Source organism: Octopus bimaculoides, chromosome 8, assembly GCF_046866305.1.
Source record: "Octopus bimaculoides isolate indiv1 chromosome 8, ASM4686630v1, whole genome shotgun sequence".
Lineage (NCBI taxonomy): Eukaryota > Metazoa > Mollusca > Cephalopoda > Octopoda > Octopodidae > Octopus > Octopus bimaculoides.
The window spans coordinates 30,680,067-30,700,238 of record NC_142935.1 but is presented as its reverse complement, the minus strand read 5'-3'; the positions used below and the strand labels follow the sequence as shown (position 1 = coordinate 30,700,238).

Here is a 20,172-nt window from a genome sequence, read left to right as displayed (position 1 = left end):
ACTGCACCAGGCTCCAATCTAATCTGACAATGTTTCTACAGCTGAATGCCCTTCCTAACGCCAACCACTCCGAGAGTGTAGTGGGTGCTTTTACGCGTCACTAGCACAGGAACCAGTCAGGTAGCACTGGCATCAACCATGTTCGGATGGTACTTTTTACATGTCACTAGCACTGAAGCCAGTCAGGTGGCACTGGTATTGACCACGTTCAGATGATACTTTTTACATGCCACCGGCACAGGGGCCAGTCAGGTGGCACTGGCATTGACCACATTCGGATGGTGCTTTTTACGTGCCACTGGCACAGGGGCCAGTCAGGTGGCACTGGCATCGCCCACACTCGAATGGTGCATTTTATGTGCCTCTGGCACGGGTGCCAGTCTGGCAGAAAACAAATAAAAGATGAAAGATGTAAGATAACAGTTGAAGTTTGTGAGAGACAACACAATATGACAAGAGCTAAAGATTAGAAAGATTATTGATCAAGCAGATGGATTCGTTTCGATAATGGATGTAGAATCTGACCAATGTGAAGCATTCTGATGCCATGGGAAAATATTACCTTGCTTGGAATCAGGTGAAAGTTGATGACGAGAAGTACATCTGACTGTAGAAAATCTTCCCCCACCTTCCACAAAAAGAAAATAGAAAACATTTTGTCCAGCTCATACAAACTTGGGAAAGTGGACATTAAATGATGATGGTGATGATGATGAAAGATATTTTCAAGAATATGGATGGAGAGATGAGTGTTTGTTTGTTCCTGTTATTTTACAAGAGATCAATTTGATTGAAAATATAAAATCTTCCAAGTGTTTAAACTATTTTCCAACTTTTCTCTTTACCTAGATACCGTACTGCAGTCGACTGTTAAAAGCTATGTCTACAATGGCTCGGCGAGATGGAAGGGATGAATCCTTACACTTCTTTTGTATCCAAGAACCAGGAGCTGTAAGTAGTTTTAGAGAAATATTTAATTCTGTATATTGGTTTCTCAACATTCCCTCTTCCTTACTCATTCCTTGTGCCTCTACCCCACCCACTACTACTTACCACTGCCGCCAAAGCAAACTCTGGAGCACAAAGCAGTCGTTGTCCATTTGGCTAATTTGTCTTAAGATGCATTTTTCCTATACAGCAAATTTTTCTATAATAAAAAAGTTTATGGTGAAATTTCCTATAACTGTTTGTTTTATTACCATGATTCCATTTAGATTGGCCATTCTTGATAATAAAAGAATGTACAAGGTAACAGGTAAACTGTTGTTGTTGTTATTATTTTATTTTTTTGCCAGCGTTGTTAGATTCTCATACCAAATATCTTGTGGTATTTGATCTGGGTCTTTGCTTTTTTTGAGCTCAAATCCTCTCAAGGTCAACTTTGCCTTTCATCCTCATGGGGTTGATAAGGTATCAGTCAAGTTCTGGACTGACTGCTGCTGCTGCTGTTTAGTGGCAGTATTGTTGTTCTTCTCCTTCCTTCCCTCCTTCCCTCCCTTCCTCTGTATGATGCATATTCAGAGCCCTTGTCTTGCTCAGATTGCTGACCTGGGTGCAATTGATGTCCATCTTAAACATTTTCAAGTCCATATGTTCAAGAAAAAAAAAACCATGGCTGGAGAAGGAACTGAGTTAAAGCCGGCCAAAAATCTTCCAAAGACTTTTTGAATCCAATATTTACTCAAATGATGTGCTTTATCATATTTGCAGGGCATCTCCATTCCGTGCATTAAGAAGTGGCCTGGGGCTGGTTTCTCTTTCCATTCATGGGTCTGCTTGGACAACGAAGTCAATGTATCTGAGTTTAACTTGTACGACACAAAAACCTACCGTAGACAGCTTTACAGGTAAGTCATTGAACTTTCTGCCATCATAACACCTATTGTCTCTCATTCTCTTTCTTTCTATTTCTTATGTTACCTTATGTTCTGCTTTCATGCTATTTCCTCTTTCTATCGATTCATTTTTGTCTAGACATATGTTTTACATATCAATTCTTCATCTCCTCTCATCCGTCCTAAAGCCTCATCTTACATTATCTTCTTCATTATTCTCATCACTTTTTTACTCTTCAAGTATTTTTGCACATATATATATATATATACATATATATATATATTTCGTCTGTAAAAACATAAATCCAAAAGAAGCAGCACACTCTAAGATGCAGAGCAGCATATATTAAAAATAGGGAAGGCTGGTTTATGGGATTCCCTTAGGTTTCCCGTCCATAAAGGGCTTAGCTTCATGGCATATCATCAGATCCCAAAACCTAATGGCCCAAGGACTCTTAAGAATATGGAGGAGATTCTTTCCTCTTCCATATCCTTAAGGAATAGTTTGGGTACCGAGAATTGATGGTTTAAGCAGGAGAAGCTGAGGGAGGAAGTAGAAGAGGAAGAAGAAGAAGAAGAAATCAGGTGGAACAACATTAACATTATCCACTAATATATATTAGTGGTCAGTGTTAATGCTGTTGCACCTGATGAAGAGGATTCTCTTGCAAGAGCCCTGTGCTGGTGCCATGTAAAAAGCACTTGTGCCAGTGCCATCTAGAGGGGCTCCCAACCTTTTTGCTACCAAGACTCCTTTTATTTAAATGAGTTTTCTCATGGACCCCTTTTAATATGCTTATCCTTATGTATGTGTGTGTGTATATATATATATATATATATATATATGAAATTTTGAATTAAGTTCATGGACCCCTCCAGTAATACCTTTGCAGACTACCAGGACTCCTCGGTCCCCAGGTTGGTAACCACTGATATACACACACAGGTGTAGCTGGGTGGTAAGAAGCTTGCTTCCTAACTACATGGTTCCATGTTCAGTCTCATTGCACGCCACCTTAGGCAAGTGTCTTCTACTATAGCCTTGGGTTGACCAAAGCCTTGAGAGTGGATTTAGTAGACGGAAACTGAAAGAAGCCTGTCATATACAAGGTGGCCCAAAAGTAGGTTTACAGTTATCATGTAGGAACTTTAAATTTCTTTTAAAACATTTTATTACATTTAAATTTCTATCTTACAAACTGAAAAGGGAGCTTGACAAAATTAACTAAATTAGCATACATAATGGTTTCATATTTTTTTATAATTAAGATCTAAACTGTTAATATATGAATGCAAAAGAGAGAGTTGAATAACTGCAAACCTACTTTTGGGCCACCCATAATCTTAATTATAAAAAAATATGAAACCATTATTCTATGCTAATTTATTTAATTTTATCGAGCTCCCTTTTCAGTTTGTAAAATAGAAATTTAAATGTAATAAAATGTTTTGAAAGAAATTTCAAGTCCCTACGTGATAACAGTAAACCTGTTTTTTGGCTGCCCTGTATATGCATCTAGCAATGCAAGAAAATCTCTACACATGCACACACATGCATGTTAGTGTGTGTGTGTGTACATGTTTGTGCGCCAGTCTCTTTGTGTGCGCATGTGTTTGTGTGTCTATCTCTTTATCTTTCCATTCACTTCTTCCATAAAAGTGCATGTGAAATTATAATGATGATAATGTAGTTATATGGTTGTAACTATAAGATATGTATATATTTATAACTCTGTCTGTCCCTCCTTCTCTCTCTCTCTCTCTCTCGAGAGAGAGAGAGAGAGAGAGAGAGAGAGAGAGAGAGAGAGAGGTAGGTAGATGGGTAGATAAATTGATATAGGTATATATAAGTGTATTGATGTTCCCTTTAACAACCTCTCTCTCTCTCTCACACACACACGTCCCCTTTTGCTCCTTACTCTTTTATCTCACCTCTCTTTCTCTCTATTTTTCATTCTCTTTATCTAATCCAATATTCATCTGCATGTCCACCTCTCTCTTTTTGTGTCTCTCTCTGTCTCTCTCTCTCTCTTTTTGTGTCTCTCTCTCTCTCAACTGTTTACAGCAGCAACTGAAGCTGAAAGTATTGATATTGTTTTCCTAGCATTGTTGTTGTTGTTGTTGTTGTTGTTGTTGTTGTTGTTAGCATGGAAATGGAAAAAAAACAAAAAACGAACCAAAACAAAACAACAACCGAAAGGAAAGAAGAACCAAAGAAGAAAATGAGAATTACAATCCTTAACAAAATATTAACTTTGCTCAGCTGTTGTCTGCTTCCAACTTGACATTGTTTGAGGAGACACAAAAGGGAGAATTCTTGCTCTTTGCAAAGATGGCGACTGAAGCTGTTTAGACATTACTGTCAGATCCTGAAGGGTGTGGCGTAATTGGGGTACGGTGGTGGGTGGAGATGGGGGGGGGGGGAGGGAATGTTAGATGTTATTTAATCATGTTTGTTTCCTTTTTTCGTTTTGTCGGCTCGTGTTACAAAGTGATTATGAAAAATTGATATTAACAGGCTTTCCATTTTGGTATCCTTGACTACCCACAGAAACGTACATGTCGTCATCATCATCATTATCATCAACAGCATCATCATTATCAACAGCATCATCATTATCAACAGCATCATCATCATCAACAGCATCACCATCATCGTTTAATGTACACTTTTCCAATTCTTGCATGGGGAGCAGGGTGGTCATATGGAATTTGTTGTGTGACTGGATACTCTTCCTGTTGCCAACCTTCAATTATTTTCAAGTCAGGTGATATTTCTCCATGGCCAGGCATGTTTTTCAAGGAAGTTTGGACACAAACAACCTCGCTTGTATGACAGTGATGTTCTTTTACGACCATCACGATATCAAGACAAGTGTACACACAGATGCATGCACACACACACATGCACACACACACACACACATGCATACATATGATGGGCTTCTTTCAGTTTCTACCTACCAAATACGCTCTCAGTTGTTCTTTTGGCTTGGAGCTACAGCAGAAAACTGGCGCTCAGTCGGTTATGATGACAAGGTTGACCCGGTCAAGCAAATAACCTGCTCATGAAATTAACATGCAAGTGGCTGAGTACTCCACAGACATGCATACCCTTTTAGCCAGCTCAGTGGACTGGAGTAACGTGAAATAAAGTGACTTGCTCAAGGTCTCAATGCACCACTGGGAATCGAACTCACAACATTACGAGTGTGAGCTGAAGACCCTAACCACTGAGCCACATGCCTTCGCTATAGCAGAAAACATGTTGACACTTGCCCATAGTGCTGTGCAGTGGTATTGAACCTGAAACCACATGCTTACAAAGCAAGCTTCTTAACCACACAGCCATGCCTGTACCTATTTTATTTTTCACTTTATGAAGATAATTAATGGATTAAGATAATCTTGGTAATAACAACTCATGTTGGATATCTTGGAGATGTTGTTTTTATTTTTTTTATTATTTTTATTTTTAGTTGTTGCTCTTCCAACTCATCTCAGTCCTAATCAAGCAAGATCTCTGCTCAAAGGCAATTCATCCATGACCATCCCATCGGATGTTTTGTTATTTTCTGTCCAGGCCTGGTCTACTTAGGACATCGTTGTCTAATCTCTCCTTCCCATTTTCATGACCATAGGCTATAATTTGAGGGTCATTTGGCTGCTATTTTTAGCAGGTTGAACAACCTTTTTGTTGTTCTTTTTTTTTGTGTTGAATCAAAGAGGTAAGTTCTATTCAAGTACATCTGCAGCATGGAATTAACAAGTCCAGATAAGTATGAGCAACCAGTACGTGCGCATAGGCGATGCATTTGCTGAGCTTTCTGACAACTAAGCACAATCTGTCATAGAAGTAATTAAAGTGGAGAGTGTAGCCAGGCAATCAGAGCCTATTATATCAACTCTGCTTTCAAAACTTGTTTGAAGAACACACATGCACACACACACACTCCTCCCCCTCTCTTTGTCTTTCTCTCTCAAGGTGAGTAATTACCTGTCATTAATCACTCACTCGTCCTGCAAAACTGAAATCCACTTTCTAGTGTTGTAAATTGTAGCAAATCCGGTTCCTGTGTATGGGGAAATGTTAAAAAGGCATGGCCTGGCTGTGTGGTAAGATGTTTGCTTCCCAACCATATGAGTCTGGGTTCAATTCCCCTGCTTGGCAACTTGGGCGAGTGTCTTCTACTATAACCTTGGGTTGACCAAAAGCCTTGTGAGCGAATTTGGTAGACAGAAATTGAAAGAAGCTGTCATACACACACACACACACACACACACACACACACACACACACACATCATCATCATCATCGTTTAACATCCGCTTTCCATGCTGGCATGGTTTGGACAGTTTGACTGAGGACCTACTCAGTTAGGGCTGACCTGGGGTCAAATAACATCTGTAATGTCTTTTGTTCATCCATCTGTCTCTTTGGTCACATTCACAGGGTATGAGACATTTTGGCACTGCCTGTTTGGCATTGCCGTTTTAATGCTGGCTTATTTGACATCACTTGTTTTAATGCTTCCTTTGTTTTCTCCCTCTCTTTCTCTATTTATGTGTGTAAGCATATTTCTTTGTGTGTAGGAGGAAAGGAATAGTGTTTATGTCAATTTCTTTTTGTTTTTTTTTTTGTTTCTTTGAGTCATAATAGATTTTCACTTAGCAGCATATTTTTTACAGGAAGAAAGGAAAAAAAAAAAAAAAAAACCTACCTCACCAAGGAAACAAACAGAAGTGGGGGATTAAGGAGCAGAAGATGGGAGTGGGGGAGTAACAGGCAGTACATCCCAGATTAAATGGTATGTTCAGTCACATCTCGAGGATTGATTGCAAAGGCATTACCACTGAGAATGGCCAGTGGCACTCACTGCAACAGCCATCCCACCTCTCATGACTCATCTCTTAGACGGGCTGCATTTATCTTAATTTTGCATGTCAATCATGTTCAATTAAAAAATTGTAAAGTCTCTCTTCCCCCTCCTACTCTCTGTATGTGTATATTTCTATATGCATGCATGTTTGTGTGTGTGTTTGCCTCTCGTGCCAAAAAGTACTGTCGCCAAAACGGGCTGAATGTCCAGGCAGCCATGCCATATCATCAGTGTCCAAACAGCTGCACTGAATAGTCTCTATTCCAACATCCACACCATATATGATATCTCCAATTATTCAACTGTCTCTTTGTTTACATCCAAACCATATCTAATGTCTTCATTTGATTGATCATCTCCTTGGTCATGACTACACTTTATGTTACAAACACAATGTTATATTTTCATACAAAATCAAAGATAGTCTTCACACATGATAATAAATCAATCGAATATTATTCTTTGGTTTTATTTCAGTTTCTCAACAAGTTCTGGCAATGGTTTTGAAGCGTTCTTCACTTCAGAAGGTATCCTTGTGGTCGCTGTGTATAACCGGAAAGATCACTCGAGTGTATCACTCACAGATTATCCGTTTAAAGATTCACATTGGGTTTGTAAAAAATATTTCTTAAAAAATCTTTTTCCTTCATTCTTGTTTCATTTCGTTTTTCTTTAAATTATTTTAATTAGATTTCGTTGTCAAATAAATTCACTTTTTTTTTTTTTCTCCTTGGCACTCTGTCATCATATATCTGAAAATTGATCAAATTTATCCAAATTTTGAAAACAATAAACAAGAGTCATAGATGGTGTTTTATTTGCTTCTTCTACTTGCAGCATTGTCTTGACATTGTTCATACTAATTCTCGTAGACCATTTACTAACAGTCAGTTGGCTATATACGTTGATGGTTTCTTGAAACTAAATGTCCAACTTAAATTTCCTACTACAACTGAGGTGAGTCTCTCATAAACTGTTGTTTCTTTTTGTTTTTACTCTTAATAAATTCGTAAAATAGTATATATGTTAATGACCTGTAGGGATACAGTATTTCGTTATGCAAACATTGTATACTACAAAGTATATTAAACGTTTTTGTAAGTCAGTACCATGTTTTACTGTATTAGCAGTGCTATGACATCACTTATCAAGTGTCTTCTATAGCAGCCCTTAGCTGACAAAAGCTTTTTAAATGGATTTACTAGATAGAAACTGAAAGAAGCTCATTTTGTGAATGTGTGTGTGTGTATTTGAGGGGCTGCTGAAAAGTTCCTGCTTTTAAGGGTATCACGAAAGGCCTGGCTGGAGACCCAACCTTCTCAGTTCTTTCACAGGGCTTAGAAAAACTGCAGGACTGCTACAATAGGTGTGTGAATCTGAGAGGGGAATATGTTGAATAAGATCATAATCAACTGCTCCTCCTGTATTTTCTTTTACCCAAAGCCAGGAACTTTTCAGCACCCCCTCATATGTACATACATACATACATACATGCATACATATAGATGTATGTATAAGTCACCTTGTCCTGACATCACATTAGCTATAAATGCCCTAATCATGTAGACCTGTATAATCAGAGATATTTCAGCTGTGACAGCCCAATGTTTTTGAAGATGGTAGAGTGTGATGCAAGGGAGAGTAGGCTGTTATTTCTAGCAAGTGAAATGATTACAGAATGGTTCTTTTATTGGCTTATGTATATGTGAATGCTTGCTCTTGGCAACACTACTATCATGCATCATCCTTTTTATGCCTGTTTTCTATACTGGCATAGGGTTGTACGGTTTGACAGGATCCAACAGGTCAGAGGACCACTTCTTGATCCAGCAGCTCAGTTTCAGTATGGTTTTTGTCGCTGGATGCCCTTCCTAACACCGATCACTTTACAGAGTGGACTGGGTACTATTTTCATGGCACCAGCACAGTAGTAGCTGCCTTTCCATCAGCAAGACCAAGACACCAAGCTCTGAATTGTCATTCTCCTTCTTAGTTTTAGCATTATCTCACGTATGAGCTTCTCACCATTTTTGTCAGTTAAAATCAAGTTTGAAATCATAATATATACATGAGTAAATATGGTAATTTCAAGATAACTTGCAAATGATGTAAAACAGTTAATAACAGCCAGCATAATAATGTAGTTTCTTTCCATCTGTCTTTACGTTCTGAGTTCAAATTCTGCTGAGATCGACTTTGCCAGTCATCCTTTCGGGGTCGATAAATTAAGTACCAGTTGCGTACTGGGGTCGATCTAATCAACAGGCCCCTCCCCCCAAATTTCAGGCCTTTTGCCTAGAGTAGAAAAGAATAATGTAGTTTCTTTACTTTTATTTCTTTACATTTACACTTTTTATATCTTTTAAATACATTCTAAAAATATTGTTTTATCTGCTGAATACATTTTAAAAATATTGTCTTATCTGATATGGGACAATTCCTTTGAGATAAAAGTATCGGGATTTTCAATGTTATTACTACAACAATCGTTGTGGTATCTCTGAACAAGGCACATAACTCTACATACCTCAGTGTCACTGGTTGACAAGATGCTTCACTCCTGTTTCATGTTTATTGGATAAGTAGTAATAAAAGAATCTAAGAGTGGAGGAATTGTTCCAACAACATGTTGATATTTATATTTAGGAGATAAACAAAAAATAGTTATATTGCACATATGTAGCTATTCGTAAAAATGACTGCAAAAAATTGAGAGAGGTAACATAATTAATGCAAGATATACATTAAAGAAATTTAATGAAAAGAGAAACAAATTTGTATTTCATTTTCTGTTTCAGGCCTTCTCATCCTGTAAAATTGGCTCAGCTGGTCTGAGATCTGTAGAATTCCTTGTGGACATGTCTCCAGTTTCCCCCACAGTTCCAGAACGTAGAAGAAGTGCTTCACTTAAATTCTTCAACTTTAGCTCTTCAACAAGATCAGATTATCCGTCTGAGGTGACCAATCTTCTTGGAGGCACCCAAGATGATACTTGGGGCCAACCAATTGCTCTGATGGGTCTACTTGGTTCAGTGTGTGTCTTCCATGAACCTTTACAGCCAGGTGAAATAAAGAGTCTGTATAGTCATGGTGAGTTCTTGCAATCTTCACTTCAAATGCTCAGTGGATTTTTATCATGACCATTATCATCATCATCATCATCATCATCATTGTTTAATGTCCGTTTTCCATGCTGGCATGGGTTGGACAGTTTGACTGGGGACTGGCAAGCCAGGAGGCCGCACCAGGCTCCAATCTGATCTGGCAATATTTCTACAGCTGGATGCCCTTCCTAATGCCAACCACTCCAAAAGTGTAGTGGGTGCTTTTTACGTGCCACCGGCACAGGGAGCCAGTCAGGCAGCACTGGCACAACTACAATTTCCATTTGATTGTGATTTGACTTTTGATTTAATCATTTTAATAATTAAAATTATCAGTAGAATAATGAAAGCAGCTGACCATGTATCCAGAATGTAAAACCAAAACACAAACAAATAACAATTGTCAATCATTTCTGTAGTATTTATTTTATAAAACAGTATTCCATTTCTACTTTTATAGTATATCATGTGATAAATATTTATGGCCATAATATTTACAGTTATGTGCATTCAAGCAAGTTGAGCAATATTTTATGGTTTTTACAGTGTCAGAAGACAAGCTTAAGAAATAAAAAAAAGCTCACTCCACCAAAAAACTTTGAACATTTTCAGTATTCTAAATTGTTTTATTATCTCTTTTACAGGCCCCAACTATTCGAACATATTCACTGAAGATGGAGACTTTTCTGATCTTCCAGGGAAACTTTTGCTTTACTACAATGCAAAGGTAAAAATGCTTCTAAATTTAAATTTGAGACAGAAATAAACTTTAACTCTAATATTATTATAAATAAGAAAAATTATTAACCCTTTCGTTACTATATTTATTTTGAGATGCTCTGTGTTTCTTTCAATTACTTTAAATATAACGAAGAATTTAGTAAAATAACTTAGTTATCATTCAGCTAGTGTTAGGAACATAAATTGTGACTAAAGTTTGGTGGAAGATTTTAATTCAAATCTTATGAAAACAAGACATTTGTACTCAGAGCCAGAGCTGGTTTCAGCCAGGTTGGTATCAAAAGGGTTAAGAATTGTTTCTCTATTATATACTTTAACCCTTTTGTTACCATATTTCTGTTGAGATGCTCTGTGTTTCTTTAAATTACTTTAAATATAACAAAGAATTTAGTAAAATAACTTAGTTATCATTCAGCTAGTGTTAGGAACATAAATTGTGACTAAGGTTTGGTGGAAGATTTTAATTCAACACTTATGAAAACAAGACATTTGTAGTAGAGAGCCAGAGGTGGTTTCAGCTGGTTTGGTATTGAAAGGGTTAAAATGCACTACCTTTCATTTTCATTTTATCTAGTTTCAGCTCATGAGCTGTGGCCATGCTGGGGCACCTTTGTTTTAATAAATTTTAGTAATGTTGAAGAATTTAGTAAAATAACTTAATCATTGTTAAACTGGTGTTTAAAATATGAATTAAATATGAAATTTTTATGGAAGGTTTTAATTCAGTTCACTTTAAAATAGGAAGTTCGTATCCTAGATCCATTGGTGGTCTTGGGTGGGTTGGTACAAAAAGGGCTAAAGAAGGACCTTGATTCTTGTGAGATTCATTAATTTGGTTGTTTCTGGCTGATGAGACATGGCAATGTTGAAACACCAGATGTCCCAGAATCCCTTTTGTTAATGAGTTGAGAGTGTTATGAAATTTCGTTCATTGTATTACAGGAGTTGTTCTCCTCTGACGAAACAACTGCAAATAGCACATTTTTGTTTGAATCTATTGGAATGTATTAAGAATACAAAGTGAGCATCTTAGCCACATATCCATGCCTACCCCTCTTGCCAAAAAAGACAACAAAAATGGTATAATTCCTGTCTGACGCCACATTATTTGATTATATTTCAACTGGTGATGTTGTATTGTATCACAACTTTTCTAGTGATTTAAAAACAAAAACAAGCACGTTCATGTATTACATTATTATTTATATATTTTTTTTTTTAATATTCAGGCTTGTAAAGATGGTTTCTGTATTGATCTCTCTTTCAACCAAAACCATGGACAGCTACATGGCTACAAGTGTATCACATGGGATATCAAGGTAAAAATGATAGAAATATTGAGTTGAGCATTTAATTTCCTTTTTTTTCTTGTATTTATATGTCTATCTGTGTTTAATGAATCTGAGCTGGCGAAATCGTTAGCATTCTGGGCAAAATGCTTAGTGGCATTTCATCTGTCTTACCAACCACATGGTTCTGGGTTCAGTCCCACTGCATGGCACCTTGGGCAAGTGTCTTCTACTATTACCTCAGGCTGGTTAAAGCCTTGTGAGTGTATTTGGTAGATAGAAACTGAAAGAAGCCCGTCGTATATATGTATATATATATATATATATATATATATATATATATATATATGTATGTGTGTGTATATGTTTGCGTGTCTGTGTTTGTCCCCCCAACTTCGTTTGACATATGCACACAGAGACTCACACACACACACAGTCACATGTATACAAACACCTGGCTTCTACACAGTTTCTGTCTTCCAAAGTCATCATTGAAAAGGCATTGGTCAGTCTAAGACTATAGTAGAAGACAACAACAAAGGTGTCGTGCAGCAGGACTGAACCTGAAGCCATGTGGTTACAAAACAATCTTCTTAGTGACATTAGCCATGCCTGTGCAATGTTGTTAAAAGAAAACGTCAAAGATCCATGAAGAAACTTTATCTGTTTCACAAAACAAAACACATACACAAAATATTTCACCAAAAAAATAATAAAATATAAAGTTTTCATTACATTAATGGCAGGGTAGACGAGCTAACGGAGGAAATATTAATCAATAATTTCTAAACTGAAACATCTACAATTGATTTTAGTTTATATATTTGTAGTTGGACAAGACATGTTATCTATTTGGTCAGTCTGTTTCTATAGGAAATATGTTCCAATTTCACTTTACAATTTACGAGGGCACCAGGACATCTGACTGTAAAACATCTGTTACAACAGTATGTTTCTGTATGTTTATGGTATATGTATGTGTATATTTTTCAGCAGTGCATCGTGTCCTTGAGCAAGATGTTTCATTTCACATTGCTCCAGTCCACTCAGTTGGCAAAAATGAGTTGTACCTGTAATTCAAAAGGCCAGCTTTTATTGAGTTCATTATTTACATTTGAAGGATATTTGTCCTCGTCTTGTTTGTTGTTAATGCAATGTTTTGGCTGATATACCCTCCAGCCTTCATCAGGTATCTTGGGAAAATTTCAAACCTGTGTTCTCATTCCTAAGGTATTTTTTGATGATCAGGTCACTGCCTGGTATTGAACTCGGAATCTTGGGCTTAGTAGCCCACGCTCTTAACCACTACACCATATACTGTTTTATTGAGTTGTTTGATAAGATGCTTACTTTCATTTGTCTAATTAGTAAAATAATCAGGCACAATCATAAATGAACTAAATGTTTCAGGCCTTTTTGTCTTGACTGAGTTCAAATTCTATCAAGGGTGGTTTTCAAGGTCTTTAACATAAATATCTGTTCTGCACCGGTGTCAGTATTTCTGGCTATATAATCTTGTTTTAAAAGTGTTGCACTCATGCCTAATGACATAAAGAATGTCTTTATTTTTCTATTACAGGATGTGATCAACTGTATTGGTGGTATTCAGATTTTGTTTCCCTTACTTGAACATATCAACAAATGTCATCATTTATCTGCTGAAGTCCTTGAAGCTGGCATGGATAACAACTTCAATCGTAACCCTATAGAGAGGTCTGTTTCAGATCCAAATGAAGAATGGGTTTTGGTTCAGCACAATTCTTCAACAGGTACAGCCTTACCATATCTATTTCATTTTACTCTTCAATCAGTTTTATTCTTTACACTTTATCTTTGAGGCCAAAAGTTGAACACAAAAAGCATATTTGTCTCTACCTCTTAGTTTTTGTATTATTGGCACAGACATGGCTGTGTGTTAAGAAGTTTGCTTCTAGATCATGTGGTTTTGAGTTCAGCACCACTGCATGGCACTTTGAGAAGATGTCTTCTACAACAGCCTTGAGCTGACCAAAGCCAAGCTGAAGCATCACCTTTAGTCGAGCAAATAAACCCCAGAACTTATTCTTTGTAAGCCTAATTTTATCAGTCTCTTTTGCCGAACCGCTAAGTTACGGGGGACTTAAACACACCAGTATCGGTTGTCAAGCGATGTAGGGGGGACAAACACAGACACACTAATATATACACACACATACATATATATGTGTGTATATATATATATATATATATATATATATATATATATATATACACACACACAACGGGCTTCTTTCAGTTTTCATCTACCAGATCCACTCACAAGGCTTTGGTCGGCCCGAGGCTATAGTAGAAGACACTTGCCCAAGGTTTCACGCAGTGGGTCTGGACCCTGAACCATGTGGTTCTTAAGCAAGCTACTTACCACACAGCCACTGACAAAATATTGATCAAATATGACTATTTAAAGAATCTATTTTCATCCATCTGTCCATCTTCTTCACCCATTATTCCTGGGATGGAATACATCATTTGTATAATGGTGGTGCTCATTTACAACAATTACTCAAAGCAAGGAGACAGTAATGCACGCTCTCTCCTTCTCTCTCTCTCTCTCTCTCTCTCTTTCATACTCCCACACACACATTCCCCCTACACACATATATAATGGCCGTCTTTCAGTTTCTGTCTACCAAATCCTCTCAGGAAAAGCCATAGTAAAAGACACTTGCGCAATGTGCCACACAATGGGACTGAACTGGAAACCTTGTGATTGGGAAGCAAAATTCTTGCAACACAGCCATGCCTAGTTATTTCATTGAGTGATTGGTTGCATTTATTTTTCAGATGCCAAGCTGGAGCAGAATCAGGTGGCAGCATTCCTAACTTTATTAAGGAACATGCTTCAGACCAAAACCAAAAACCAAGATTCTTTTATCCGAACACATGGTGCTGCAACTGTTGGAGCTTTGCTGCAAAAGGTGACATGCTTCCTTCTCATTATTATTTTATTTGTTAAGGCGGCAAGCTAGCAGAATTGTTAGTACACCAGGTGAAATGCATAGCGAAATTTCATCTGCCGTTATGTTCTGAGTTTAAATTCTGTCATGGTTGACTTTTCATCCTTTTGGGGTCGATAAAATTAGTACCAGTTACACACTGGGGTTGATGTAATCAACTTAATCCCTTCTTCCAAATTTCAGGCTTTGTGCTTTCAGTAGAAAGGATTATTATATTATTTGCAGGGGGGGCCAAAAGGGGTCTCAGGGAGTAGCATCCCTCCCTTCCTGAGCTAGTTTTCCATCACATTTCTTAAAAATCATGGTAGAGGCTTTGGGCTCGGGACCACTCATGTCTAGAAACTGAGGTTGGGGGTAATCAAGAGCATGCTCCCCATGGAAAATCCAGCTCCAAAAGTGCCTCATGATAGCAAAGGAGAATGGGTACCAGCTAATTCAAAAGTTGGGGTGGGCTGCACTTGCCTACTTCGGTTGCTATGGCATTGTGGTAGATTCAGCCACCCCTGTTAATGGGAGCAAAACCTGGATTTAAAACACTGGATGATGATGGTGGTGGTGGTGGCACGGCGGCTGCTGCTGTTGTTGTTGTTGTTAAGGCATTGGGCTGGCAGAATTGTTAGCACTTCAGACAAAATTATTGTCTGTGGTTGGTAAGCAAGCTACTTACCCCTCAGCCACTCCTCTGTATATATATATATATTTTTTTTTCTATTCCATGTCCTTTTAAATATGTCTGTAATCAAGATTTACTCTCAGTCAAAGAAATTGCTCTTTGCTATTTTGATGTAGTCCTCCTGGTCATTTTCTTTTATTATCATAACCATCATGTTTGCTACCTATTACCACTACCACCACCACCATCATCACTACAGCTACCACATCTACCACGATTACAACCTCAACCACCACAACATCACTACTACCACCACAGCTATCATTACCATCACCACCACTGCCGCCATCATCTCCATTATCTCTATCATCACTACACCGTTTGCCATTGATTGCTAATCGCTGTGTTTTACCTTGTGCTTTCCCAGGTGAACTCTGAGCTGATTGATGTCCATGTACTGATGGCTGTTCAACTTCTCATTGAAGCAGCTGCGACCACCGACACCATGCTACTACGCCACCTCTACCAGTTTATATTATTTGATTTCAGAGTTTGGAGCCGGAGTGACTTTCCAGTTCGGATAGGTAAGTCATCTCCTATTAACCAGTCTGACCCCCAAGTTACCAGTTGGACCCCAAATTAACTAATCTGATTACTCATTACTTAAATGTTGTTATTGTTATTTAACCCCAGGTCAACATTGGATCAGGTAGCTTTAGGATCCAGTTTTATTTCAGCCTTTTTAGAGTAATGTTGTATGTGTGTGTGTGTGTGTGTGTGTGTGTGTCATGGTCTTGACATCGCATGGTTGTTGTAAATGAGTGTCACTGTTATACAAGCAGTGTCATTCATTTCCAACATATATCAAGAACGTGGAGGCGCAATGGCTCAGTGACTAGGGCAGTAGACTCGTGGTCATAGGATCGCGGTTTCGATTCCCAGACCGGGTGTTGTGAGTGTTTATTGAGCGAAAACACCTAAAGCTCCACGAGGCTCCGGCAGGGGATGGTGGCGAACCCTGCTGTACTCTTTTACCACAACTTTCTCTCACTCTTACTTCCTGTTTCTGTTGTCCCAGCTGATACAATCAATGGAACAGCTTGCTTGTGAAATTAATGTGTAAGTGGCTGAGCACTCTACAGACACGTGTACCCTTAACATAGTTCTCGGGGAGATTCAGTGTAATGCAGAGTGTGACAAGGCTAACCCTTTGAAATACAGGTACAAATCATTTTTGCCAGCTGAGTGAACTGCAGCAATGTGAAATAAGTGTCTTGCTATAGTAGAATACACTTGCGCAAGTTGCCATGCAGTGGGACTGAACCTGGAACCATGTGGTTGAGAAGCAAGCTTCTTACCACACAGTCATACCTGCACCTTTTATTTCTTTTTATTTATTTTTTAAATATTTCTTCAGCCTGTTTGATTTACTGAACTATTTATTAAGAATTATCAGATGTAGATTTTTTTTTCACACATGTGAATCATAATAATTCATTGTTTCCATTGATGATTTTTATTTTCAAACTCTTTACTTATGGAAGCTGTAACAATTGCCTGTAAAATACATCAGCTGAATGTGTCTTGTATGTTTTATTTTAGGTCATATCCAGTACCTGGCTACGATAATCAAAGATGACCGAAAGCTCTTCCGTAAAAAATATGGTGTTCAGTACATTCTTGATGTTATCAGAACCTATTACAGGTAATAATAATAATAATAATAATAATAATAATACTTCTTTCTGTTATAGGCACAAGGCCTGAAATTTTGGGGGATGGGGAAAGTCGATTACATTGGCGCCAGTGTGTAATGGGTTCTTATTTCATCAACCCCAAAAGGATGAAAGGCAAAGTTGACTTTGACAGAATTTGAACTCACAATGTAAAGACAGACAAAATGCCGCTGAGCATTTCACCTGGCATGCTAACAATTCTGCCAGCTCACCACCTTAATAACAATAATAATAATAATAATCAGGCAGTAGCTCTCATGGCTTCTGGTCTTAACTAATCGGAAGTGTTATCCTGAACATTGTTTTGTCTTGGTAGAAAAGATGGGCTACAGCAAATATTCTGCTCAATACCACAAATTTGCTTGTCAGTTGTTTGACCTTAACCGGTTGAGTATGTCCCTTGGTGGCTGATGATATGTGCATCTCTGATCATGAGCAGAAGTAGTGGGGGAGCATCATAGCCATGTGTTGAGAGGAATTCTTTGGAGTTTTGTGGAATGGGTAATGGATTATATCTACTCTAGTGCTCAACTGGTACTTATTTCACCGTCCCCAAAAGGATCATAAAGTTGGATGAAATGCTGCTAAGAATTTTGTCCAGCATGCTAATGATTCTGCCAGCTCATTGCTTTAATAATGATAAGAATCCTTTCTACTATAAGCACAATGCCTGAAATGTAGGGGGAAGGGACTAGTTGACTACATCGACCCCGGTGTTTCATTGGTACTTAATTTATCAACCCTGAAAGAATGAAAAGCAAAGTCGACCTCGGTGGAATTTGAACTTAGAACATAGCGACAGACGAAATACCGCTAAGCATTTTGTCCAGGGTGCTAATGATTCTGCCAGTTCACCATTTTTTTAATAATGATTATAATAATAGTAATGATAATGTTGAAAAGGTCACTGCTGATAATAATGAAATAAAGAAGGAAACATAAAAATGAATAGTATTAAAGATATGTTGTAGAATTAGTGACCATCAAATATATGGTCAAATACATCAGATGTCCTAGCACTTGTGATCCCAATGTAATTTACATAAACATACTGGCACTGATATAGACGACCACGTTGATAAAAAGTAGGCATTGACCAGCTGTATTGATCTGGTCAGAAGAGAACACCTGCGGTTAAGGAATGAATATAAATTCTCTTCTATCAGCTGAGTGAAATATATAACAGAAATTCGGTCACCAACTATATATGACAACTGTGTTATCATATCTGAGCTGGTGCAGCTGCTACACATCTTACTTAAACTCTCCACTCCCCATGGAACGTCGACCACTGAAGACTTTTTTTATCCACTGTTCTTGACTTTAGGCTGTCTTTTCTGCTCCTCTCCAGTTAAATCCTTGGCTGTGTGGTAAGTAGCTTGCTTACCAACCACATAGTTCTGGGTTCAATCCCACTGCATGGCATCTTGGGCAAGTGTCTTCTACTATAGCTTCAGGCCAACCAAAGCCTTGTGAGTGGATTTGGTAGACAGAAACTGAAAGAAGCCCATCGTATATATATATATATATATATATATATATATATATATATATATATATATATATGTATGTGTGTATATGTTTGTGTGTCTATGTTTGTCCCCCCAACATCGCTTGACAGCCAATGCTGGTGTGTTTATGTCCCTGTAACTTAGCCATTTGGCAAAAAGACTGATGGAATAAGTAATAGGCTTACAACGAATAAGTCCTGGGGTTGATTTGCTTGACTAAAGGCAGTGCTCCAGCATGGCTGCAGTCAAATGACTGAAACAAATAAAAAAAAAATTTTTTTTAAACCACCAATTAGCGCTACCAGCCGACATACAACGACTGGAATAGCATAAGAGAGATTGTCTCTCCTATCAGCTTGCAGAGCTACCATCTGGTTTCTATGACTCAAAAGGAGATAACCACACCATTTGTCTGCTGTGGAAATTTCCTCCATGACAAAACACAGTGAATTAATCGTTTACGAATTCAAATGTGCCACTGGCATATTCAAACTGGTAATAACTTTGCATTAATCATGTGTTTTCTTGGAGCTTTGAGGTTTCAATGATTCGATTGTTTATTTTTAGAATGTTAGTGTAGATTAGATGTGGCCAGTTTGAATGTAAAACATGTAGAATATTTCTGCCAGATTTGGCCAGGGTTAAATGATGATAATTGATGATGGTGACATGTCTATATTAGAAATGCTTAATGGAATTGTCTGCAAGCTTAGTATAATGGCTGTATTTTGTTTTTGTTTTTTTGTTTTTCTCAGTAGTGTAACTGAAGGTAGTCTAACAAAGGAAGACACAAAGACAATACGTGTGTCGTTGCTGGGCTTGATAAAATTTTACATCTCCAAAGACATTACATTTGACGAACTCTCACAGATTATGGCTTTTCTGCTGAATGTTAAAGAAGAAGACTTGGTTTGTATTTTCTCTTTCTATTCTTTCATTTACTGCACCACCTTCTCCTTTGTTTTTTTGTTTTCAGTGTTGGTGTCACATAAAAAGTGCCTGTGCTGGTGCCACATAAAAAAAAAGTACAAAAGCATTTTGTCCGGTGTGCTAATGATGCTGTCATCACACCATCTTGAATTGACTAATTACAAAGAAGTGACATAGAACCAATCCATGTTTATTATTAGCATGATGACCCTCCCAAGATTCAACAAAACTTTATTTAATTGTTTCATTCAGTAATGTAGTGCTTGTAGCAATCAAATAACTACAGTTGCATGTGGGATCTTCTTTTGCAGAAATGTGAAGTGTTAGATATATTGTTGATGTTGATGGAAAATCCACGGAGAAAACCTGATCAATTGATTTTGCTCCTGTTTGAACCCGACATGTCTGAACTCCTCTATATTCTTCTCATTGATACTCAATACTCCAACAAACTGACTGAACGCATTCTTAAGGTTTGTGAATCTTTGATTTAGTTTTCTGTTTTTAATCACTGGTCGGTTAAAAACTGCCAAAACC

General features: G+C 37.7%; 1 protein-coding gene across 4 annotated transcripts in view; it reads left to right on the top strand.

Annotated features, from left to right (window-relative positions):
- LOC106874635 (neurobeachin-like protein 1) overlaps positions 1-20,172 on the top strand; it is a 228,537-nt gene that overhangs the window by 168,948 nt on the left and 39,417 nt on the right. For 2 of the 4 annotated variants that reach the window (XM_089356297.1, XM_089356294.1), the window contains exons 15-27: positions 850-951; positions 1,711-1,847; positions 7,193-7,325; positions 7,553-7,672; positions 9,514-9,805; positions 10,464-10,546; positions 11,790-11,879; positions 13,429-13,618; positions 14,673-14,806; positions 15,886-16,042; positions 17,061-17,163; positions 19,461-19,614; positions 19,947-20,108. In XM_089356297.1, coding sequence (XP_089212423.1) covers positions 850-951; positions 1,711-1,847; positions 7,193-7,325; positions 7,553-7,672; positions 9,514-9,805; positions 10,464-10,546; positions 11,790-11,879; positions 13,429-13,618; positions 14,673-14,806; positions 15,886-16,042; positions 17,061-17,163; positions 19,461-19,614; positions 19,947-20,108 — 1,857 coding nt within the window. The remainder of the gene's footprint in view (positions 1-849; positions 952-1,710; positions 1,848-7,192; positions 7,326-7,552; positions 7,673-9,513; positions 9,806-10,463; positions 10,547-11,789; positions 11,880-13,428; positions 13,619-14,672; positions 14,807-15,885; positions 16,043-17,060; positions 17,164-19,460; positions 19,615-19,946; positions 20,109-20,172) is intronic. The other 2 variants (XM_089356298.1, XM_089356295.1) reach the window with 1 other exon arrangement.